The sequence below is a fragment of the Apis florea genome, unplaced genomic scaffold, assembly GCF_048593485.1.
Source record: "Apis florea isolate Af1SG1 unplaced genomic scaffold, ASM4859348v1 contig_3081_pilon, whole genome shotgun sequence".
Lineage (NCBI taxonomy): Eukaryota > Metazoa > Arthropoda > Insecta > Hymenoptera > Apidae > Apis > Apis florea.
In genome coordinates, this window is record NW_028256703.1 from 1,564,760 (window position 1) to 1,590,939 (window position 26,180).

A 26,180-nucleotide genomic window follows, 5' to 3' on the forward strand; every position below is an offset into this window, starting at 1 on the left:
AAGTTGCTGGAAGATGGCAATGTAGCAGCACGAGCTGCATTTCGCCGCGGCCAGTTCGATAAAAATCAGTCGTTCGTAGGGGCTGTTTTGGCGTAGTGTCAGTGCTGTGATTTCTGTTACAAGTTCATATATAATTTGGTGATAAATTATAAGTGATTAGTTTCGGTAAGTAAATTTTAATTTTATTCAAAATTTAATTTATTTGCTCAACATTGCTGCATCCCTTGGTATTATGGATTTTTCTTTATTCGAACAAATCAGCTGTGGAACCATGCATATCCTATTCCTATAGAATGACCTAGAAAAGATTTGGCGGGTATCGTAAAATTTTTAGGTTTTATTTTTTACAAATTTTATCTCGCGACAAATATTAAAAATGATTTCTAAATAAAGGTTAGAATATATCGTTTGACGTGATATTCATGCAGAGAGTGAAAGAGCAAAGCAACGGTTCGATTCCGTAGTCGTTAGGCAAACCACTTTAGGAAAATTTATTCGAGTTTCGAGATTACTGGTCCATCAATTCATTAACAAACTCATCTAAGATGGTGATCATCTAATGACTATTTTAAAGTGTTTTTTATTCATAAAAATTTGATGTGTATTAATACATCACAATATAATAATTATTTAAATCAATTTTATATTTAAATATCTTTTATCCATACAATGATTTTAAAATACAATTCATTTGTAAAAATTATTTAAATTAATAATAAATTAATTTTATATTTATAATATTTTGAAAAAGCAAATGAGAATTAAAAAATTACAAAAAACTATTATTCATAATGCCGTATAATTCATCATGCAGTTTCATACTTATTTTGGGTGGGGTAAATTCATGAATTGAATCAATCATTAATAAATTAACAATTATCTCCATATGTCTCATTTATGCATAATTAAAGTTTATTTAATGAAATTAAACTGCTATTTTTTTCTTCTTTGAAAACATCTTTCAAACATGAGGTTCATTTGACAGCTATGCTTCTTGGATGCTTATTTAATAGTATATTAATCATTTTCTGCAAGTTTTGATCATTAATTTAGATGTATCCACCATTCTTTGTAATTATTTATAATTCTTTAAATCTTTCACTTTCAGTGAATAATTCTATAGTATAAATTATTTTCACATTAGAGATCAAGATTAATATCTAATATTATTTTTCTTTTATTATTTCATTCTTTCAAAATATTTCGAAATTTTAATAATTTCGCAATTATTTATAATTATTTTTAATATAAAGATTTGTTTAGTAAATTATATATAGGAACGCTGAATATGTGATGATAACCATTAATCATGCGAATTGCAGAATGTCTCAATGTTTTTTGTGATTGGTCCAATCCAATTAAATGCGTTTGAATTAACCGCGTAAAAAGGATGGTGCAGCAGGATTATTAAATTATTATTATTTTTTTTTTTTTTGCTGTCAATTATTAGTGTATTTGCAGGTTATGAGATCAAGGACAAGTAAGATAGACATCGATCAGAAACATACATAATACATAGGATGGTTAAAGCTTTATCACTCTTTCTGTCTGAAAAAAGGGCGTTGTCTTTCTGAATTTTTTTTTATAACTTACTTTTAATATTTTTTTTTGTTCGAAAAAGAAAAACTTTTGACTCTTTTATATGCCCGAAATAATAATATGTGCGTATTCACCATATACGTACATATATCTATATAGATAGATGCGTGCGTGTGTATGCGTGTGGAATACTGTTTAATCGATCTCATGTTGTGCCAACGTTATCACGTAAAAACGAAATGGTGTCGTCGAGAAACAAAAGAGAAACAAAAAAGTATATAATATGTAAAAGAATTACTATTCAGTTTTGAATAGTAATTTGCTTTTCTATCATTTTAAATGAAATATTTCGAGAATTATGAAATGATAAATTTTTTTCACTTAGAAAACTTTTTTTAATTAATATGTTTGGAAAACATCTCTATATTATCTAATTTCTAATCTATTCTTGTTTCTTGATATTCACAGGTTAAGTTTCTTATATTTTTCTCGATTAAATCATATTATGATACTTGTGATACTATGATTCTTCTTTTCCATTTCTTATACTTTAATAAGTATATCGATAGAGGGAAGATATTGAAGATACATGATAGGAGATTTTTCATCTAAAAGAATTCTTCTGTATGCATATCTCATTAAGATAGAAATTTTTTGATCTATTAACGTTTTCTTAATTAACGAACCATCAAATAAATGTTTAGAAAAGCTCGCGTTAATTCAAAAATTATTAGGAAAATTTAAATCTTCAGATATTTATATCTTATTTTCATAATTATCTATAGCTAGCATTAAAAACTTTGTAAATTATTTAAAAGATTAATAATAAGTGATTAAAGCACACAAAATTTTATTATTAAAAAAATAAGTTACAAAATAGAAATTACGAATTTAATATCAACTTTCAAAAGATTCATATTTAGAATTAATTTTACTTATTTATCGTGTCCTTAAGGTTTTTTAAATATAAATAATAATATACAAGACAAAAATCATCAATTTCGCATTAAAATCTAACATAAATATCAAATCATCATGGAATTTATTATCAACAAGGATAAATTGAAACTTGCTAGGTTTATTACTAATAACGAATCAGAAACTCGCAAAATTTATCGCTGACACACGATCTCTCCCACGTTATGAATTAAATTTCCCGCTTATGGAGAAATATCGTAAAAATATTTTTATTTCGTCTCTTTTATACAAGTTTGATTAGTGAATCAAAAATGTGTTGATATATTATTTTTCGGTTTCGATCGTTCAAAACATAAATAGAGTAAGTAAATAAATTTATGAGTATTTGTACAACCGTGGCTGAAGATTGCACGAACTGAATCGTCCGTTGGAATTGCGTGTTCGATGCATCCTGCTCTGCATCCTTCACGCGTCACGGCGATTCGTTTTTTCGCTCTCTGCGTCGTTGCATTCTTGTTGGATGATCCGTCGGTTTACCATGTGTGTGCGCGTCGACGAACACACGTGTGAACTTCGGAACGATTCGTTTCCGACATTGCCTCCTGGAGTTTCTGCGACATTCAGACTTTTCTTCATTTAAGATATAGTAATAATGTATAATAACTATTATATTGATAATTATTTTTATGAGTAATTATTTTTGCTCCAGCTCTAGATATTATTAACGGTACATGTATTCCATTTTAATATATTAATATTTTATTTTAATATTTTAATATTATTATTTTAATAAGTAATTAATTGATAAAGCTAATGTCTTTTTATCAGTAGTTAACTCTGATCTATTAATTCTTTATTATATTATTTTGTCATTAATTATTATTTCTTTTAATTACCTAGATCTGCTTAATCTTTATACTATGATCATGATACAAAACTTATCTTTTATTCAATTTTTTCATCATTAAGGAAATCAGAATTTCAAATTATTCTGTGATTTCACTTTTCTTTATTTTTCCACCTGTGCGATTCAGATCAGCCACGTTCATCCCCTGAAAACGTCTTAAAAGTTTGCGAAAGAAACGCGAGGAAAAATGATAGGGGTTCGCAATAAATGTTCCGAATCTAGGTCGAAGTCGCATATTGTCGCCAAGATAGTTCAGTGATTCCATTACGCAATTTTCACTCAAGACACTAGCAGAAAATTCTAAGAATGATTTATTTAAAAACGTGTCTCGAACTAGGTCGTTGGTCTTCGTCGGAAGAAAATGAAATCTCTAGACGATTTAAAACAGATTTACAACTAGAAGTTTACATTTTTTCTCTCTCTCTCTCTTTCTCTCTCAAGTTAAACTAATCGGATTATTCAGGGTATTCCACTGTCTTCCGGGTTTTCATTCCACTTTTTAGTTATTAACGGTTATGCTACTTGAACGGAATATCTTTCTATCTTCTTATTCGTATCACGCAATTTTAAATGTTAAATTCGAGGAAATAAGATTTGATAATTATTCTCCATTATCTATAATTCTACGAATAAAAGCTTTCATTACTTATAATGATAATTTTTCTCCGATTAAATTCTTCATTCTTCTCGATTTTTTTTAATGGACATCCACTTCGCCTCGGGAAAATTTTTTCCGCAAAGACCAGGAACCCTGAAACGCGGACAGTGACTGTGCCAGGATGGAAAAACCGATATTTCCTCCTGCTTTTTTCCCTTCTCCATGCAGATCTCAACGGGATCGTCGATTGTCCCGAGAGCAAAAGCGACCACGTGGTATCCCGAAAAAAAAGAGAGAGAAAAAAAAGGCAAGTCAGAGAACTCGCGAAACGAAAGAGCTTTGCAGTCGTGAATGCTTTCACTTCATAATTGATCCATTCGTTTCTGGTTACGTCGATTTCTCCTATCTGCTGGCGAAACTCTTTTAAATTTTGCGAGGAAAAGTTATTAAAGAAATTTTCTTAATTTTTATTCGTATTCAAGATTTTTGGGTTTAGTGGAAGGACTCGTTCAAATTAAAATCGTTTTAATAAAATTTGATTTTCCTTTTTAAAGTTGGCGAGATGATGATTTATTTTACTTTTTCGAGGAGAACGTAATTTATTTTTCGTTTCTTTTATACGAGTTTTATATTGAGATAAGATTTCTAGGATAAAGGAATCGATAAGTCGAGATGCGAAAACTCTTTCTTGTTGGCTTTTATCGATATCCAGACGATACGGATTTGTCATGTCCAAATCTGTTTTTTATAATGGAATAGTAATATTTTTACTAGAAAAATCAATATTATACGTTTCAAACAATTGTGATTTATTTAATTTATAGTTTTTTTCTATAAATATATATATATTTTTTTCATTGATTTCATTTTCTTCAAGTACTTTTTTTTTAAGCACTGCGATGCTTATGGAACGCTAGAATTTCATTATATTCTTCGAATGCACGAATTTTCAATAGAATTTTACACCACGATACGAAATAATTGCAGTCTCCTCTTCTCATCTTTTTATTCTCAATTCCGTAACTTTTGAATAGATAAAAAATAATTGGTATAGCAGTCAAAATATAGGATAAAAATGCGAGGTATATTGAATTTTTTGGCACGATAGAAAAATAAAAGCAAATGAAACGAGAAATTAATTGTCCATTCGAGTTTTTTTAATAAAAGAAGAAAGTTAAATCATTTTTTAAAGTAGAAACTTCATTCCAACTCGAAATTGGTCTGGAATAGTCACCATTAAAATTCGGTCAATGAAGTGAAGCTGTGTTGATTTTTGAATCTCGTTTAATAAATACATTTTACGTCAAAGATTCTTTATTTAATTTTATAATAATTTTCAAGATCATTTAATTTATTTGATAACTGTTAATAGGATAGGAATTTTTATTTTACTTTCCATTTTTGCGATAAAACTTTTTATTATAACAGAATAGCAAAATACAATCCTTTTATTTTTCCTACTACTTTACGATTTCTTCCATATTCTATGGTTTCGTTATAATAAAATTATTTGTTAGAGGATTCTGAGAAGAATCAAATGGATCTAACTGCGTAATGATAGTATAAATGGATGAATTACTGTCAGATTCGGATTAGATCACGCGATCGTAGCGTATTTCGTGGAAGGAATAAAGAAATAGCATTTTTTTGCTAAAAATTCGCAACGAAATATCCATCGAATAAGTATAAATACCACGAAACTATTATAAAATCTTTCTTAGAAATATCTTTCATAAAAAGACGAGTAGAGAAAGTCGAATCTATGAAAATAGAAAAATTTCCAAGAGTAAAGAAAAAGAGATAATAGAGATAAGATAATAGACCAAATTTTATAGAAATGAAAAGATTAACCAAACCTCAACCTCCATTATCCCAAAGTGCATTATTTCAAACATATCAAGAAAAAAAACTCGAAATTTCATTAAAAAAAAAAAAAATAACATAAAAATTTACTTCTAAGAGCGAAAATATCCACTTACAAATTTCTTACGACAAAATAAAAAAAGATATAATAATAATAATAATAATAATAATAAAACCAAAACTTCCTTCGTTACCTGACAAGCGGCGCAAGTGTCGTCGTAAGAAGAAAAAAAAGGAAAGATACGAAAGAAAAAAAGATATTAGCCAATCGGATCACCGATCGAATTCTACTGGCCTAACCAGTTGAACTCGTTGATGGAGTTTTCCTTCCTTAATCCAGATTAATCGAAAGTAGCGGCGGTAGTTAGTTACAAACGAGAAACTCGATATTAAGAGAAGAAGCATGGAAAGAGTTTCAGAGGACACCCTATAGAAACCTGAGACCAGTCGTCGCCCTAGTTGATTTCCTGAGCCCGTACAATCTAGCGTAATTCAAAAGTGGATGGCGACCCTCGCCATTCGAGGGTATACGCCATTCTCACCCTGGGGGTGACATTGTTACGCAGACCGGTATACGCGAGTCTCGAGAATTCAGAATGCACCCTAATATTTTACGCAGTCTCCTCTGGCTGCATCTGTGTTTATATACAGGGTGTCTCAAAATTATTATAGATTACTGGTTAGAGAATGGAATAAAGAACCGGAAAAATTACCGCTCGTTCAATCATACATCTTTTATGTCTTTTTAAAAATTTTTTAAAAATAAAACTCGATCCAATTATTAATTTTTTTCAAGAATCTAATTTCAATCTTTATTCAAAGATTATGATTAGATTTTCCTCTAAGAATCTAGTTTGCAAAATCTCAACCTCGATAACTACCTAAGCATATACTATACTCGAAACGAAAGCTTTGCATCCCTAAAACAAGTACGTTCGAAAATAGCGAAGCATCCATAGGAATATAAGTAGAGGGGTGCGCAAATGTTGGTTTCCACGTTGACGACACCATGGGAGTGGTGCAGGTGCACATATATCGCGGTAGATTGGATAATGGGCCCCTTAACAACGTAACGGAACGCGGTGTGTGCAGTGTTAACAGAACGATGTTAGAACAGAGAGTGGGAGTGAGACGGAGAGGAAAGGTTGGATGATATGAAAGAAGAGGCGTGTGTGTTAACGACATACGTTGAACGGCATTGAAAGAGCAGACTGGATTTAAGTGTCGTTTCCAACGGGCTGATCCTGTTTGGAACGAACGAAAAGACGTTGGTTGTCGAGACTCTTCTTTCTTCGCGATAGTTTCAAATCACTGTTATAACATGGTACATGTGTACCATGAAAGCCTGTTATTTAACTCCTCCGCGATGCAAATGAGCATTTAGCCAGAGGCTTCCTTAATTGGCTCTGTCTCGCGTGGGAGAGATGGGTAACAAGCGTAAACGTGGTATAAAAATAGTTATATTGACATGTTTCTTAATAATTGTTTTCTTTTTTTTTTCTTTCTTTTTTTCTTTTTTTTGTGGCATCAAAATTATTTCTTTCAATTTAAAAAGAGAATGAAATGGGGTATCGTATCTTTCGACATCATATCTTTAAAAGTAATCTCTAGATGAATTTCCCTCTACATTTCCCTAAAATATTACTATATTAATTTCATCTTTTACCCTTTTTAATTTCATACTTCGATAGTTTCGAAAAAATCTATTTAAAAATCTCATTTCTTTCTTATAACAAAAAAAAAAAAAAAAAACAAAAAGAACGATCGTACCCTATTTTTTATTTTTTTTCTTCCTACTTATTTCGTATTCCAACAACTTCTCTCCTGTCGCAAGATCGCAACAAACGAAGCTATACCCGCAGCAGTCAGGGGAAAAAAAAAAAGAAAAAGAAGGGTATACTCGTGAAACGTATACGAATTTAAATGAACCCGATCCTTCCGCGTTCCGGTGGATCGTTTCAAATTAAGCGACCGTTTCCGCGGAAAGCCCCGTTATCGTGTTACAAACACGAAGAAATCCACTGACCAGGAAATACATAAGCGGATGCGATGGTAGTCGTGCATCATCGAATTTGAATAAACTCGATCCTTTCGTGTATTTATGCTAGCCGCATCGTCTTCGCGATTTGTATGCGAAGCCATCAATACCGGCTGTATAAATGCTGCTTCCATCTACGCATATGTACAGGGTATGAATATATTCGTGGCCCACCTGAATCGATTCTACAGGTTAAAATTAGTACAAAAGTTGGTGTACAACAGTACAAAAATTTATCGAGTTATAAGTTTAATTTAAATTGGGTGAAGCAAGATAGGGTAAATTTATCTGTGTCTCATTTTATTCAAAGCGATTGTTCTTCACTTGGCAAAGCCTCGATCAATATTTTGTGTATATCAAGTTTTGAATTAACTCTTCACGAAATTAACTATTAACATCCTGTGTACTTATATACTTATGATCTACAGTGATATAGATACAAATCGTTCAATCGATTTTTAATTTAGGTTTTATCTATTTGAATATGCGAAAATTGATAGAAATTTGTAGAGATGAGGATATGAAATTTCAATTAGATTCGCATGGTGCAAATGTTCCATTGTTGATGGTATCTTTTTTTTTATATTGGTATTTTTTTTTTTTTTTTTTCCTAATATCTGCAATCTTTTCCGACGCTTTCATGTTATTTGATATATTTTATTCCATTTCTAATTTTCTTTTTACTATTAATATTTTCGTTTGAAAATTTAGATTTATTTTCTTTGAAATTTTAACTTTTCTTAGATTCTATTTCCTGAAATGTGAACATTTCAGAAAATTTCAATTCCATCATGATGAAATGTATTCCAAAGGGACTCACTCACATAGGATGATAAATTATTTTTCACCAGTGACACTTCCATTATTATAATATAGTCTTTTTCTAAAACGATTTTAGAAAATGCGTTTCTGGTTTGAGTAAATACTAAAGATCTTAGCAAAATAGAGAATTTCGATAAAGATAACGATTGAATTTCAATCTTAACTTCGAGGAAGATATAAAAATATTATCATTTTATTAACATTTCTGCTTTTAAAGAGTTTTCTCCTTTTTCAAAAATTAAAAGTCTCCTCACTTACTTACTAAAAACGTAAACAAGATTAGGGAGAAAAAAAAAAATTTCAAAATAAAGCAAGATATCAAACAATTCTATCTTCTTCAAACCAATTATAAATCTCTGTGATATATAAAACACAGAAGAAAGATTATTTCCTTTTTTATATAATAAAAGATATATCGATTTCCCAGCGGAGAATCCTCTTTTCTTTTTATTCGATACGGCGGGGCTGGCTTTCGCCACCCCCAGGGATACATTCGAGGGTCGATACGACGGAATCGAGTTTAGGCACGCATACTCAAACACGTTCTAGCACTTGTTCAAGAAAAAAGCGCGTGAACAGGTTTTGCAGGAAGTTTTTTGATGGACCTCGAAACAATTTGCAATTTTTTCGAGATATCCGGAATAGAAGTGGTTATCCTTCGTTTTAATATTCGTTCAATTTTCAACGAGGCTGATGATTGATTTTATGATGTCCAATGTAGTTTAAGTATTGTAAATGTAACCTTCATATCGGTGAAAAATTTTAATTATCATAATTATATATGCTACGTAATAATACATATAACGTTACATATTTTTAAGAAAAGACTGCTTGTTAAATTGTTATTCGTTAAAAGAACTTATGTAAATATCTAACGTTAATCATAACTGAATCTTTAATTGGTAATTCCATTAGTTATTTTCTTACTTTTTCTTTTACACCCGTATCTTAATGATACTATTATAAAATAATTTTGCCAAATATTTTTCTAAAAAATTTTTCAATACTCTCTTGTTTTGTAATTTTTATATCTCATTGCCAAATTTTTTAATGAAAAGTTAATCGCGATTCGATCGTGCATTATGCATTATTATCGTCAGCACGTGTTTCATTCTGCATCGATATGGTAAACCACAGAAAAAGAAAACAAATTGGCTAAAGAATCTACGTTCCGAGGTCGTTCATTTTTCTTTCAGTATCCAGATATCTTTCCACGAGTCGGTCTCTCGTTCTCCTTGGACGTTGAATTACGTCATCTTTGACAGAGGAATGAATCGAACGATTTAAATCTTCTAATGGGACGTCATTTATTCCATTATGAAGAGTATCAATCGAAAAGTTCGTAACATTTTTGACAGTCTATTTAAAGTTTTCAATTTTTATCTACTTTCTCATCTATTAAAATTTCTCTTAAGATTTTTTCACGATTGTTAAAAAAGGATGTTTCCTATATTTCTTATATATACTATACTTTCAAAAAAAAAAGATTTTTTTTCTTGTTTTAATTTGAAAAAATTCGATTAAAGATCGAATTTAACATTTAGATCATTTAGATCGCTTAATTTTATTTGTTTATTTGTTGAACAATATTGAACTGAATTAAATATTAATATCCAAGAATATTAAGTATATATACTCGATAAAAGTTAGACACGATATTTGTAAGATACTGGATTCAAATTTCTCTTTGGATTGTGACAATTTCACGAGATATTCGATATCAGGTTTCGTAACGAAAAATATTCACCAACTATTAAATGTTAACACAGCCCCAAACTATTATCCCTATTCTTACATTCTCATTATTATCCTCTCTCATCACCATCACTCCAACAATTACCCAAGCTTCATACCTTCCGGAAATCACCAATCTCTTCACAATCGTTTCGATCTCAACTTCGGTTTCCATTTCAAGCCCATAATGCACCGATAAGTCGTTCCTCATGCTTTTTAATAAGTCTGATAACAAGCCTGCCGAGGCGCTCTCGACGATTGCAAATTGAATAGAGAGTCGCTAAAACTGATCGATCGCGTTCCCTCTCTCCTCTCCCATCTATCGGTGCAATCTAAATTGTTGAAAAAAAAAAAAAAGAAAAAGAAAAAGGAAAGAAAAGAGAGAAGGATAAAAAGAAAAAAAGAATCACCGAGTTTGGGCCATTGTTGCGTGTTTCGCCGTTATTAAAAACCCTCCTCGGGATATTCGAAATACGTATCCGGGTTGTAGGCCTTGTTCCTTTGCCGAAGTCGAGTATAATCGGCGTCGATAACGAGCACAGTGCTCCAGATAGAACGGAATCGTTATTGGAAATATCCAGTCTTCCGCCGTTGCATATCCTCTCGAGTGTGACCCGTATTTGCGGAAGACGATCTTTTGCACTCCTCTTCCGGATCTTAACTCTTCGATCTACTGTCTGAAGATGGGATATATGTTTTGTTTCTGTTGTCTGATTCTTTTTTTTTTTTTTTTTTTATTAATCGAATAAAAAATGAAAATATTCGAATGGAAAATTGATATTACGTATCGTTTAAATAAATTTGAATATGACGCGTAATGTAGAAGAGGAGATTTAAGTTTATTTAAAATTTTAACATCTCATTTTTCATCTTTTCATTGAACAGTTTGTGAAATTTCTTTAATTTTTTTTATTAAAACCAATTTTAGATAGAGGAGATAACGAGGAAAGGGAAAAAATATGATGAAATTTTGGCGCAAAGAAAACCGTGGTTTCCAACATTGTTTGAATTAATTGTAAAAAAAAAGGAAACGATGAGACGAAGAGATAAAGAGGTTCAACGACAAACGAACTCGGTGGATCTACGGTAGCGTACTAGTCAGCTTCTAGAAAATCGTTCTCCTTTCTCATAACCGACCTACATTTGCGAAACAACCGTCTGTTCTCGGCCCAAATTTCTCGTTGGTCCTCCAGTTTCCCTTTGATTCCGTGTATCGTCGAAAATATTTTCCTCGGTACTGACTGAAAAATTTCCCTGTAGCAAGATAGAAATTCTATGCTACATTTTTGAAATTAAAAAATTTCACGGATTAATTTTATCGTTAAAAATAAAAAAAAGGAATGAAAAAAATACTCGGAATTCATCGAAATTGAAAAAAATTGAATATTAATAGAATATTTCTGATATTTTAGAATATTCATCAATTTTGAAATATAACATTCTACTTTTATAATATTTCGAATATTCAATAGCGAGATTTGGAAATTCAACAAATATTCAATATTCCTTAAATTTTGAATAAAATTCACAATTAAAATTCACCAAGTATTCAATATTCATCAAGTATCCATCATCGACCCATTAGAAGACTTCGAAACGATTCATCGGATAATACCAAAGCATTCATCGAATATTAAACGCGTGGAACTGGCTTAAAAGCCAGCCATGCACGTTGGATGCACGGTGAAATGAGACGACCGAAAGAACTCACAATGGATCTCGCGCAAGATGCATACATCCCTTTATGTATCGTCCACCGTTGTACAATGTACACGGGCCGCGTATGTATACTCTGTTGCGTGGATTTTCTGATACATGGGCAACGTGTTCTCGCGTGTTACGCCACGGTTCGTGTAATTTTACGCGGCGTAACCGTTCGTCTCTGATTTAATAGAAAACAAAAGAACGCACAGATTCCTGTTCGCGTGGAGACGAAAAATCCTGGATGAGCAACTATGTATATACGCTGAGAATTATTCTGCCTTCCTCGATACGACTACGACTAGCAAATCGATTGATTTTTTTGCGTTTTTACAATTATTAAAAATATAGAAACGCGCTTTTGGAAGATATTAATTTTTATTCGAATAGAAAATACATATTTTACTTATTCAATTATTTTTATAATGATATTTTAAAACCATTTATGAACGATATAATACATAAACACATATTATAATTGATAGTTTATGTATTGAAATGTTTTATCTAGATTACACGAGAATTGAAATTTTTATTATTTTCTTTGTGGGAAAAGTTCATTCTTGTTTAGAAAAAATAAGTCGGATCTGTTCTTAAATTCTTAAAAGACAGATATAAAAATTTAAAAGTGAATTTTTAACTTATTTGAAAGTGAGGATAATAATTATATTTTTTACAATAGATCAAGTATAATTATAATATACTTTCAAGTATAATTATTCAAGAAAATTATTTTCACCGAGATGATTGATTATAATAACTTTCTCAAATCGCACGTTTCATTGTCTCTGTTGCGAATATATGGATTCCATTTATTTCATTTACATTTTTACTGGCCGATTACATGCAACTTGCATACTCGAACACAAGACCACATCTTGATTGGCAATTGTATCATCAGTATTAAAATACTGAATTTTTATGCAAGCCAATTAGAAGAGATTATTAGAAGATTTAATAGATTAAATTAACTTGCTCTTTCTATGTAAATTTAAAATCTTACAATGTAATTTTTATCACATTTTTTCATACGAATCTTCTCATACCAGAGAACATTGAGAAATTTTTTCTCATGCAAATAAATTTTCTTTTCTCCCTTTCTCTCTCTTATGAGGAAAAAAAAAATGTTTTCATTTATTTATTTTTTTTCAACTATTTCATTTATTCTAGCAACATAATGACGATTCAGCTAAATTTAAAAATCTTTTCAGAAAATAATCCAAAAATTATTCATTTTAATTTTCTAAAAATACCACGTTTCATTCCCTGCTCCAGTTATCCCAAAGCAAAGTTTTCCCTTCAAGTATCCGTGATATACACGCGAAAATCAAGTGGCCCGGAAATAGTTCTCGCCATAGCACGAGAAGCCAATTACAAACCTGAATGAACATGAAGAACTTCGTGTTTATTGTATTAATTTTCCATCGATTTGATTTGTTAACTCTTCTTTTCAAAAGTTAAGTCGTCGTAAGTGATGTTGCAGGTTCCTTCGTCTTGTAATGCAATTTATAAAGTATACGCGAGAATCAAAATTGCATTAAATATTAACAATAGATTCGATCGTTTATTGGAAGGCGTGTAGGGTAACCTTCACGGATATTCCAAAGGGGTTTATAATTAAAACATTAAACATCTATTGATGCCAGGGTCGTGTATCACTACGTACGTTTTTTAATATTCTTCATGTTAATGTCAAAACATTTTTCCTTGATTCAGGAGTTCTGTAAAGAATTGTATAAGAACCTCCAGAATATAAAATAATCTTAAACTCAAGAGCATTAATGTATCACATTTTATTTATTATATTTGTATGAGTAATATTCTGATTTTTTTAACAGAGATTGAGCAAAGAAAAATAAATACATTATTAATTAATTATCAATTATTTTTCTGTAATATTACAAAGATTAAGTAAGATGCAGCATCTGTAACAAGTGAAATATCAAAATATTTTCTTTTGATATCAAGAGATCTATGAACCTCTGAAATATAATGTCTTAAATTAAAGCATCAAGATATCAAATTCAATTACTTACTTCTATTATATGCAATATTCTAATTTTTTAATAAAGATTAAACTAAGATTAAAAGTACTTAATTATTTATCAATTATTCTTCTAATATTAGTAAGATTAAATGATGCAGCATCTGTAGTGATTAATATTCATCTTTAATTTAAAAAAAAAATCATTGATTACTAAATACAAATTGCATAACAATGAAAATTATAATTTGCTCCAGATATAGTAAAGGTTGTAAATAATTAATGATGAAATTTGTATTATGTAGCCCTTATCAATAACCAGGTGCTATTCCACATTAAGTAGCACTCGTGTCGAGATGAAAGATAAGATGAATGCGAACTTTTCAAAAGTAGTTTGAATACTAAATTTCTATGATTGGCAAAAGAGATTATTAACTACGCTATCAACTATCATCTTTTGGCTAAACATTTGATAAAGAGGATCACGTCTAAAAAAACTGGTCACTAGTAGTTCACGCTAAAATTATTCCTTATAACTATTATGTGAAACTATCCATTGTGAAAACTTCTAAAAATTCTTTATTATTTTTGTAGAAAAATTTGAATATATTCAAAATGGAGATCCAAACCAAAGAAAATTCCAGTAATGAAGTAAAGAAAGATTTAAGGGAAAGTACGATATAAACATATAAATATATAAATAAGAAATAGTAAAAAAAGAAAAAGAAAAAATAAATGTATTTAAAAAAAAAGAAAGTGGATTGCAGCAATGAGAGAAACAACACCAAGTACGAAAAAACGACACCAAGTACAAAAACACCAAGATAAAAAGATTTCGAAAATGAAGATAATGTTATATGCATGATAGAGATATTAAGATATTTAGAAGAAGAAAATGTTAATATAGTAAGAGCATTAGAGATTCGATAAATAGATACACAGAAGTATCAGCACTAAGGGGATAATGAGATAATGTTATATTTTATATCGTTGAGATCTAAGAAATCCAAAATTTCAAATGTTATTAAATTCTTGACCGATTTCTTTGTTGTTGTTTGCTGATATACATTCAAGAAAGTTTGTTATTCATCGATAATTAAGTGTTTAAGATTTATCGGGATCGATGATCGAGATAATCACAACTTCCTCCTTAGTAATTTCGCAGAGGCTCTTGCATGCTGCATACTAAAGCTGTGCAGTTGAGGAACGTGTAACATATTAGAGATATAAGACTGGAATAGCAGCGCTGTTTTAAGGTTACGAGAGCTTGCGAGCTTCAAAGTGGGTCAAAAGCCAGCGTGCCAGTACACTCGTACAACCTACTTGGAACGCATTCGAGCGGAGTCGCAAATATTCTTTCGCATCGTCTCCTCGCGACGGGGAATATGTCAACACGACAACAGTTTTTAATCAAAATCAATTTGGATGTGAAGTTGAAAAAGTTTTAATTGATAAAGCTACCGGTGATTGATAACGAATGATTAAAAAATAAAAAAATATACATTTCAGAAAATATTCTCATCAAGACCATTCATCTTTGCGCTTCTTTTCACTTTTGAAATGAAACTTCTTTTGCATTGGATTTGTCAAAGATAGTTGGAATCAATACGTCTACTATAGAAAAGGAAGATTCAACGAGGGAAAGGAATAGAAAACTACTTGTAGTCTCTTGTGCATACTTTATATTATTCTTCTTTCTATATTTTATCTGTATTTATATTGTTCATGTTGACTGTCTGCTCGCGAAACATTATACAGAAATCTTGATATGAAGAGAGATTTTCTTGCTCTGTTTTCTTCGTCTATTGAAAATCCGGAAGGAATGTAAGCGGAATATAAAGCGGAACGGTGAAATTCGTCTATTACTTGAACCGTAAATTTGGAGTATTCGGATAATTAACAATAATTAATAATAAATGTGACACAGAATTTTTTCCTATTTTTCTCTTTTTATTTTTTAAAAAAGGAGTATATTATTTATATTGTATAATATGTGGAAAATTAATTATATTTAATTACGTATCAATTTTTAAAATTAATACTTTTTCATTTGCGCAGTCACTTATCATTAATTTTAATAGATCAGAATTGAGAAATGTAAAATTTTTTTTACCATTAATAATAAGTAGCTTAGTGATATTATCATTTATAGAGTAATTAATTAATTTTCTACTTTACACAAATATTCTTTCGTTCCACATTAATTTTTAATTTTAATCATCATCAGCATTAAAAAGATATTAATATTAATAATACAAACATCTTCTAACTAGATCCTCAAGTGTGAAGATTTTTAGAAATAGTAATTTTTTATAATTATAATATCTCATTTACTTATTTCTCTTAATTTTTGTGCCTCTTCCCGCGATTGCCATTATTTCCTGGCAATAGAAACACTCTCTGAATAGCAATATTGTATCATTTTCTCGTTAATTGTACTAATTAACCATTCTCCGTGTCTGCTGTATAATTATTTTATTCAACTCCATCATCAGAATCTATAATCTGTATCATTAACAGAAAATTGCGATTAATCCAATTATAAAATCACTATTAAAATTTGATCGAGTATAAGAAACAGGAATGCAATTATAATGAATAAAAATTTTTTTTAGAAACTCGTTAAAAAAAATAGCAATATACTTTGACACAAATAATAACAAAACTTTTCAATTCAAAAAAATTTATTTCAATTTTTTTTTTTTTTTTTTTTTTTTTTTACTCCATAATATCATATAATTTTGAAGTTTCTTTCTTTTCTCTTCTCTTCACGTATGTGAAAAATCAATTGAATATGTATTTTGTCAGATAAAATAATAAGTATTAATTATAACTATTAATTATAATTATTATAACATTTAATTATTATTATAACATTATTTAATATTAACAATCTTTTTATTTTAAATAATACATTCTCATCTTCATGATCAAATTCTCTCGGAGCAATACAATTTGATATATTTCTATTAAATGTTTTGTATTAAAAATTGAAAAATATAGTTAAAATAATTGTAGAACGTAAAAAAAATTTTTTTTTCTTATGAGTCAAATTCGTTCTCTCAACAATTTTGTTATATATTCTTTATAATCTCCTTATATTAATTATTTAATCATAATTTAAGATTGAGACACGATAAATAATTCAAAATGATGTCGTCGTATCTACTCGATACACGATTCAAACGAAAAGATAGAATAAATCATTTTAAAACGACAGGAAGCAGTGGGGTCCGGATTATTTCCAGTGGATGAGATATAGTTGTGTCCCAGTGGGAAACGTGAGACGATATTGGTATTCTGCCAGGCTAGAACAATGTATGGTCTCTCTCGTAGGGATAGAAAAAAGCCAAACGCCAGGGTCTCTTCTTGGCACGAAAGAATGATGCTCCACGATAATTACAACCTGTAAATACAGCGTGCGCTTATTTATCATGTATGCGACACGGGGTTGGATTAAATATTAGTTGAAATATTGAAAGGAAGCGCATTTCTATAAAAGCGATGAAGAAAACTATTGATTTCTAGATACTATTATAATATCTATTGGATAATCTATTGGACTGACAAAGAAAAATTAAAATATCATTAAACACATTAAAATGTTGTTAAGTAATAATAATTAAATTGCGGAAATTTATGCATTTATAGGATATTTAAATATGCAAAAATCTACAGAATGCATACGATATACAAAAAAAAGCAAAACATCCAATGCAAAATACTTATTGTAATATTTCAATGAAATAAATTTTTATTTCATCTCTATTTACAAATTGTCCGCGTTCTATGTTAAAGTATATTTTATTTAATGTCAACCAGAGACAGACAAGAACTGGAATGCTTAGAATGTTAATCGTTTAATGGGGTATAATCGGTTAATAGGAGTCTGCATTCAGCCGAAGACTCCCATACAAGCCGGATGATCACGTACGTATCTTCCCTTCGTATTCCTTCGTTCATTTTTTATTTCAACGGTGAAAATCATTTTGTCGTTAGAGAAGATTTATTGGCACAATTGTGAAAGAAGATAGAAAACAAAATGTTGAGTAAAAAAAGAATAATTGTGTAAAAGAATTATAGATTAGGAAGATTTAAAAAAAAAAAAAATTGACTTTTCGATCTCTATGTATGTTAATGTAAAAAGAATTAAGAAAGTTCGGTTTAAGTTAAATTAGAAAAATAATAAAAAAAAAAAAAAAAAAAAAAAGATAGAAAGCAAAATATTGATATCAAAAGCTAGAAATTGATTCTTCGCTTATAACGAGGAAACATAAATTAGAATAAATCAATAATTATAATAATTATAATTGATATTAATTGTGCAGGACGTGGAATGATAAATGGTTGCTACCAGCAGTATGGTGTATGAGGAGATAGTCGGTATACGGGGCAGCTGACCCCAGCCGCCGCGCACGCTTTTCACGCGCGAAATGCCCCATAATTTAAATTCTGCTTCCGTCAACTCCGCCAATACGGGATCGAATCACCAGGCCTACATCCAACAACTTTATCACCGACAAAATGGAGATGGACTTCTTCAACCTGAAGTATATCAATATCATTATTCGTGTTCTATATATATATATATTATATATACAGAATTCACAATTATATATATATATATATATATATATATATATATAAAACTATGCTTTGTTAACTGGCTATGAATCTGAATCACGTTCAATTAATTATCGGAGATTTATCTCTTCTTCATTGAGTATAAATGATATATGATTATCTTATACCTTATGAAATTATATAATAATAAGTTTAATAATAAATAATTATAAAAAATAATTAAATTTGCAGAAAGAGCCGGTGGAGTTCGACACGTCGCATTTGCGCGGTGCACCGGCCGAGGTCGAGGCACTGGTGCACAATATCAAAGAAGTTGCACAACAGTTTCTTTACCATTGGAGAACATTCCCAATTATCCTTCCACCACCATTGTCTACGTGCACAGAAGGTGAAGATACATTGGCGAGAAAGAAACACCATTTGAAAGACCTCTTCGTTGCACCTAGTTTTGACGAATTGGATTCAGTAGCTGTAGATTGCAAGGGTGAGCCTAGGAGGTTGACCAAGAAACAACTAGAAAGCATTAGCAAACGAGGGTAGGTTTTTCTATTGTTATTAAACATTTATTTAAATATTTATCTTCATTTTGGTAGATAGCAGTAGTATCAGAATCTTAAACTCTCATTTCAAAAGCGTTTTTAATCTTGTAGTTGCAATATTTATCGAAAAAGTATAAGTTGAAAAATTTATATACGATAATAATGTAATAACAAGGGATGTTTGAAAAATTTTTTAATAGGAAATATTGATTTAAAAAATTGAATAATAAAAATTTTAAAAACAAATTTTCTAAAATTTTTAACTTTTGAATTTTATTGCAACACAAGATTTAATAATGTTTATTTTTAAATTGAATATGTTTTAAAATACAATATTGTAGCGATTATAATTCGTAGAATTAAATATTAGCAATTTCTTTGTGCACAATATATAAAAAGTCGCAAGTACTTACTAACAGATAATTGTTTTAAGGCTTGAATAAAACTCTTACTGATGCAAATGCTAGTTTTTTTTTTAGGATATAAGAAACATATGATATAAGATAGATAATTTTAGAAAATATGTAAAAGTCGTATGTGTATAATATGTATGCGTAATATGTAATTTATTGATCAAATTTCGAAAATAAAAAAAAATTTTTGTTTTTCAATTTACTATTAATTTATTAAAATATAAAATCGATACATATTATTCTACTATCGAATTGAAAAATTATATACAATTATTTTAATAAAATAAAAATAATATAAACTAAATTCCAAAGATGTTTTCAAGTTTTCAAGTCGTTTTCAAGAATAGAATCAAATCACTATTCTTTTGTTCTATACTAATATTTTCTAACAATTTTTGTAAAGCTTTCAGAAGGAGAAGTACGGAAAACCGAAGAAGCTGAATGCCACTCAATTGGAGAGCATTCGAAGATGCGGGTATGTCACACACCAGTGTCACACAATATGTTGACCAAAATGATCAAAAAGTTATCTTGTACAGTGACTTTGACAGAAATTTGAAGATAAAAATCATTTATATTTCATAATTATTTTTTTTTAAATAAAATAAAAAAGATGTGTCTTTAAAAATCCAATCTTAAATACTACCATAAAACTTTAAAACATGGTCAGAAACAGCATGATCAGAAGTTCACTTATTTTAAAAAATTAACAATTAATCAATTAATTTCCATCGAATAATAATTAAATAAATAATATTAGATATTGTCGATTATAGAATCTATAGAAAAAAATTTATATTTGGTCTATGAAGAGATTTTATAAAAACAACACAACTTGTAACAATAATACTTAAACAATCACAGCATGAAATAAATTTTAAATGTTAAAAATATAATATATGGTGTAGATTGTATTATTTAATTTTTATAATGTATAAATTATGCTTGCATTATAGCATATATTATAGCACATTTTTATTAGTAGCTTTAGCTCTATAGATAAGGATAGAAAAAATAAGATTTTTTATACTGAATATTTATTAATAAGTGAATTAATAGATTTCACATAATTAGATGAACTGTAATGATGTAAAATAATTGGATTAATAATTAATTTTATTGGAATAACTCTCTATATTTTCCAGGATATTTTTGTTTTTTATATATGTTATATATATATATATATATATTAAATGTTTTTTTTATTTATAATATAGAGATAACATTCCGCTTTGGATTTTTTCGATATATTTTTTTTTTTTCTTTTCATTCTAAAACTGATTATATTCATATATGTTTTTATTTTTCAGAGAATTCGAAGTAGATTCGATCAATTTCGCTGGACAAACACATCGATGGAGATTGAGCGGACTTCTTCAGCGTGGACGGGACAGAAGACGAGACGCATTACTTCGAGATCTCGCTTTGGCAACTAGATTTCTTGTAGTTACAGCAAAAGCTAGATTAATCTCCCATTGTTTCAGTGTATCGCAATCTCTGAAAGCATTAATAACGGGATTATTACGACTTCTTGGTAGATATTTATTAAGAAAGTTATTTGTAAAAATTCATGTTACAACAATATTGTTCAATTTTATTATATATTGTTTTAGATATAATAATTGGTGTGCCATCTCTTCAAGCACATAATTTAGATGCCAAAATTAGGGAGGAGCGATGTCGATACTTAGTTGCCGAATTAGTATGCAGGGTAAATTATTAATTATTAATTATTAATAATTATTAATTTAATAATTATTAATTATTAATAATTATTAATTTAATAATTATTAATGATATAATAAATAAATAATTAATAATTAATCAAGATAAAGCAAATTGTTCTTTTAAAAGTATTGTTATATTCAAAAAATATTTTAAGAAATCTTATTTTACAGCCTGAATATGAAGATTCTTTAGAACTTTTATGTGGTTTTGTACGAAAACAACTTCGACGTGCAACAATGGAAAAATTCGAAGTAGAAAGAGAACTATCACAACTATTGCCTATCCCGGTACCTTTCGTATTTGGAACTCCTGCCGGAGCAGTGGTTGATCTTAGATTATTTAGCAGAGACATTATCAAAAAAGCTTTACCGATTTTAGTTGCTATTTTGGAGAGAGAGACACGAGGCTGGTTTCTTCATTTCAGAGAAAGACTGATATCTGAATTGAGAGCGCGAAAAAAACCAGATGAAGAGATTGAAAGAGTATGTTTCATTTACGAAATTATTTTAAATATGTAATAAAATGTATTTTTCCTTTTATTAATCATAATTACGTTTAGGAGGTCAATGAAGCTGTTATGCGAGAATATTTACAACGAGTATTCTCTAACATTTTGTCGCACCCAGACATACTCGATCTTGGTAATGGAATCGCTCAATTATTGGTTCAACAAGCACAATCGGTCGTATTAATGCACCGAGCCGTAAAAACCGTGCAACGTAAATTGGTACAAACTAAAGAAACATTAAAATATCATATAGAAAATGAACATCCAGTTCTGTCGCGAATAGAACCGTGGATGCGCGATAGAATGAGGGAAGTCGAAGAAAAATTCATCGAAGAGTGCGAATGGAGTGCTCACGAAGAAGCTCTCACATTGTGCACTCACCAAAATTTGCAGCAGACAGTTTATTTTCTTAACCGTGATTTAACTTTTATGAAAGAGGTATTTAGATTTATTCTTATTAACATTTTTTATTTTTATATATGAATACATATTATATATTAAAAAATATTTTATGAATATTTATTTCTCTTAGCGAGAACCAGTTTTATTAAAAGAATTGCGCAAAGTTAAAACACCCACAAGAAGTTTTCAATGGCCAACTCAGATATGGTTTCCAAAAAATTGGATCATCAGACGTAATTTTCAGGGCCAGTCTGAAATTATACCAACAGTGCTAAGCAATACTCCAACATCTATTACTACACCTCGTGCAGATCCAAGTCAGCCTGTCTTCTTAGTGGAAAGAGAGATTGTACACACAACAACAACAAGGTAATTTTTTCTGATGTTAAATTTTATACAAAACTAATCCTATGAACTCCTATGAACAGATGGCCTATGTGGCGTTGGATTAATTACGTAGCTAGAACGTGGTGTTGGACATGGAATGCAATGTTTCTACTAGGCGTAGCAGTACCATGGTGTAGTCCAGTTTCCATACGAGCTTTACTACTCGTACAACCCTTTACTCCCGATCTAGAATTGAGTCAATTGAATGGAACATTGTTTCCCAGAAAATCATCTCAAATGCCTACTCTTTGCTCTCGATTGATAGCACTTTGGAGACATATTAGCAAAAGTCGGACACATTTTGAAACGGAACCGGATACTGGTAAATTAAATAAAAATAAATTAAATATGTATATTTCATTAAATATTATATTAAATATGTATATATGTTATATCATATGTTATATTCATAATCTCAGATTAATAATTTTATTTTTTTATGGCAGGATTTATTGGAAAAGGAATGACAAGGCATTTAAACAGATTATGGAATTATGGCATGAAAGGTCTTTTAGGAACACTTATTATATTATTTGTTTTTCCTGTCGTTTGTATAGTTACAAGTTTAGGATCACTTTTTATTGCACTTACTGCAATTTTATGGTTTGTTATTTATATTTATATTATATATCTAATATTTCTTAATTATGAAATATTAATAATTAAACTTCTTTTTTTTTTTTTTTTTTTAATTTAGGATGCCTTTAATCACTTTAGCGTTACATGCATTCATGGCGCTTATAATGGATTTAGATAGTCCAGAGCCAAGTAGAAATCGATATTTTGTGATTATGGAAGCATTAGTTTGGAATATCGGAATACAAGGCTGTTTGCAACCAATTGCTGCATTAATTGTTGCTCTTATTTTATGTCCTATCATTTCTTTTGTGATACTTACAGGTATAGTAATATTTTCTTGATAAATTATGTAATTAATTTGATTTTCAATTCGTTTATTTAAAATATATTATCAAATAGTTGCTGTGATACGTTATTGGATTAGAGTGGTTTGGGACACGATTATGTTTCATTTAGTAATAAAAAATAGGGGTCGTATACCTGCCAGTGATAGTTTTGTCGTTAAAAGAATAGCTGGACCAGGATTAACTTCTGATTATTATTATCAAGTAAGTATCAAAAAGTATTTAAATTAAATTAAAATTAAGTATTAAACTTATAATCATTATTGCAAAAAATATTTGAAATAGTTATTATATTAATTATCATTATTTTCTACAGATTAGGCCTGAACAAGCATTAGCTGCATTCGAAGCAAAACTAGAGTTAGATGAATTGTTAGCCTTTCAACAAGAGATAGAACGATTAATTACACAACCACAAAGAGATTTTACTCAATTTGTAGAAGCCTGTTTTGGCCCATTTGCTGCTAGTCTTGCTAAAACAAAAGATCCATACAAATCATTGGAAAAAGAAGCCAAAGATCTAATTGCTGTATTACATGAAAAATTAGATAGACGTAGAAAAAATTTGCAAACTGGTCTTGGAATGGTTGTAAGAAGTAAAATAAAACTTACCACTTTTGATCTAAAGGTAATTGTTAAAATATCTTTCATTTCGAAAAATTTTTTAATCTTATAAATTTATAATTTTATTTTTAGGTAGTAATACAACAAGGAGCATTAATGTTAGAACGTCTTTATCCCAGTCATGTGTTTGCGAGATTGTCTGGGAATGAAGAAGATTTTTGGGAAAATAAAGGCTTAAGTGTTGGTGATTGGGCTGGTTTAGCTGGGCTTATGTACGCAGACATTTTCAGTTTAAATTTTCTTCAACCTCTCGATGATGCAGATACAAAATTTAGATTAGAAGCTCATCCAGGTGTCGATTTGTCGCGTTATACAGATATAGTTCATAGCACTGAAATTGGTGGTACCAATGGGCCAGATTTACTTGGCGCCGTTTATGCACCACGTGGAAATATACAAGTTTACAGTCCTTATTTAGAAGTTTCTGCTTTCAATCCACGAGCTAAACAGACTAGTAACAGCAGAAAATCTGATAAACGATGGTAAAAGATATTCTAAATTTTTATTTTAAAAATATTAAAATAAAATTTATTTAGAAAAAAAATATAAAAATCAATATGTAAAATAAAATTGAAAAATTTTCTTATGTTTTTAGTGATACCGGAGGACTTTTAACATCAACAAAAATCAGAAGACGCACAACATCTACAAATGGTACAACAGAGACACGTTGGCAACCGTGGAAACGGCAAATTCGTCCTTATAGTGCAGAAAAATTGCTCATTCCACTTCCGATTCCGCATCCAGCTCATATAGCTGTTACTATTCATAATCGTGATTCTGAAAATCCGATTCCGCTCGATTCGGAACTTTGTCAGAACATATTGAAAGCAATTGAAGAATCGCCCGGTGAAATGTCCACTGAATATGTTAGTCGTTATAGGGGGGCTGCAGATTCTAGTTTTGATTCAGTAGCTTCGCATTCTTCAGTTTCTATTGAAACTGGCTTAGATAAAGATAACGAAACACAGGAAACGACAAATACTGAAAAAGAGGGTGAAACTTATCATTGGACATTATCAAATTGGGGTGGTGGTATGACGAGAAGAAGAAATAATTCTGGATCTATAAAAGTTGATCTAGCATCTCCAGAAGACGTTACTCTGGATACAGATACCACCAGAGTGATGTTCAGTACATACGGAACAACTGTTTAAACTGAATTTACTGTTATATCAGGTAAATATATTATATACAATAGGTGCAAGTAGAAACAAATTATGCAGAAGTTTAGATTTAGATCTTTTATTTATTTAATTTTTAAAATCTGCATTTATTCGTTTGATTTTTATTACAAAAAAATATTAAGTCAAATCCTTTTTCATAAAAAAAAAATTATACTCTAAATTTATTTAAAAAAATAAACTTTATTTAAAAAATACAAAATAGAAATCATAAATTATATTATCATATTATAAATCATAAATTGCACTTCGGAATTTAATTCGAGAGATAAGACTAGAAAATTTTTTTTTTTTTTTTTTTTTTTTTTTTTTATAATTCAGCATCATTTTATTACATAACACAAATGTGTATAAAAATATATAAAAATTTCAAAAATAATATAAATATGTGCCTATTATAGCACATTATCAAAATCATTTTATCTTAATATTTCGCGGAACAAATGTTAGGCAAAATACTAAATATTAAAAATAAATGTTTTGCAGAATTTACATTAATATATATATATTATGTATAATAAAAATACCAATATCATTTTCATTGCAACAGAATATCATCTTCTGTGCCTAACTATGTGTTATAAATCTATCTTCTGAATTGGTTTTTAATTAATTTCATTAATCAATGATAATTATTAAAGATATTCATTTTTATTAAAAACTTAAGTAAACCATTATGGTGGGTGTTGATATAATGATAAGTATATAGAATGCTCATCTGCGAAGTCTGGGATGTCATTACAAATTCATAACTTTTATGTATACAGATTATATACAAAGTCAA

At 29.4% G+C, this 26,180-nt stretch overlaps 1 protein-coding gene across 4 annotated transcripts; it reads left to right on the forward strand.

Moving 5' to 3' along the window:
• Positions 1-28: 28 nt before the first annotated feature.
• LOC100872649 (uncharacterized) lies at positions 29-26,134 on the forward strand. Of its 4 annotated transcripts, none has more exons than XM_086908786.1 (17): positions 67-165; positions 17,927-18,034; positions 18,433-18,654; positions 18,920-19,224; positions 20,044-20,115; positions 20,951-21,174; positions 21,254-21,351; positions 21,539-21,850; positions 21,928-22,314; positions 22,409-22,647; positions 22,707-22,987; positions 23,112-23,268; positions 23,363-23,565; positions 23,644-23,792; positions 23,905-24,216; positions 24,285-24,694; positions 24,808-26,134. In XM_086908786.1, exons 3-17 carry the CDS (start codon positions 18,538-18,540, stop codon positions 25,367-25,369), a joined length of 3,828 nt encoding a protein of 1,275 aa, XP_086764912.1. In that variant the 5' UTR covers positions 67-165; positions 17,927-18,034; positions 18,433-18,537; the 3' UTR covers positions 25,370-26,134. The 4 variants fall into 4 exon arrangements, with proteins under 4 accessions (XP_003694395.1, XP_012343007.1, XP_086764912.1 ...); XM_012487552.3 differs by having other exon boundaries at positions 68-165; positions 17,990-18,034; XM_003694347.4 differs by lacking the exon at positions 17,927-18,034 and having other exon boundaries at positions 29-165.
• Positions 26,135-26,180: the final 46 nt, after the last annotated feature.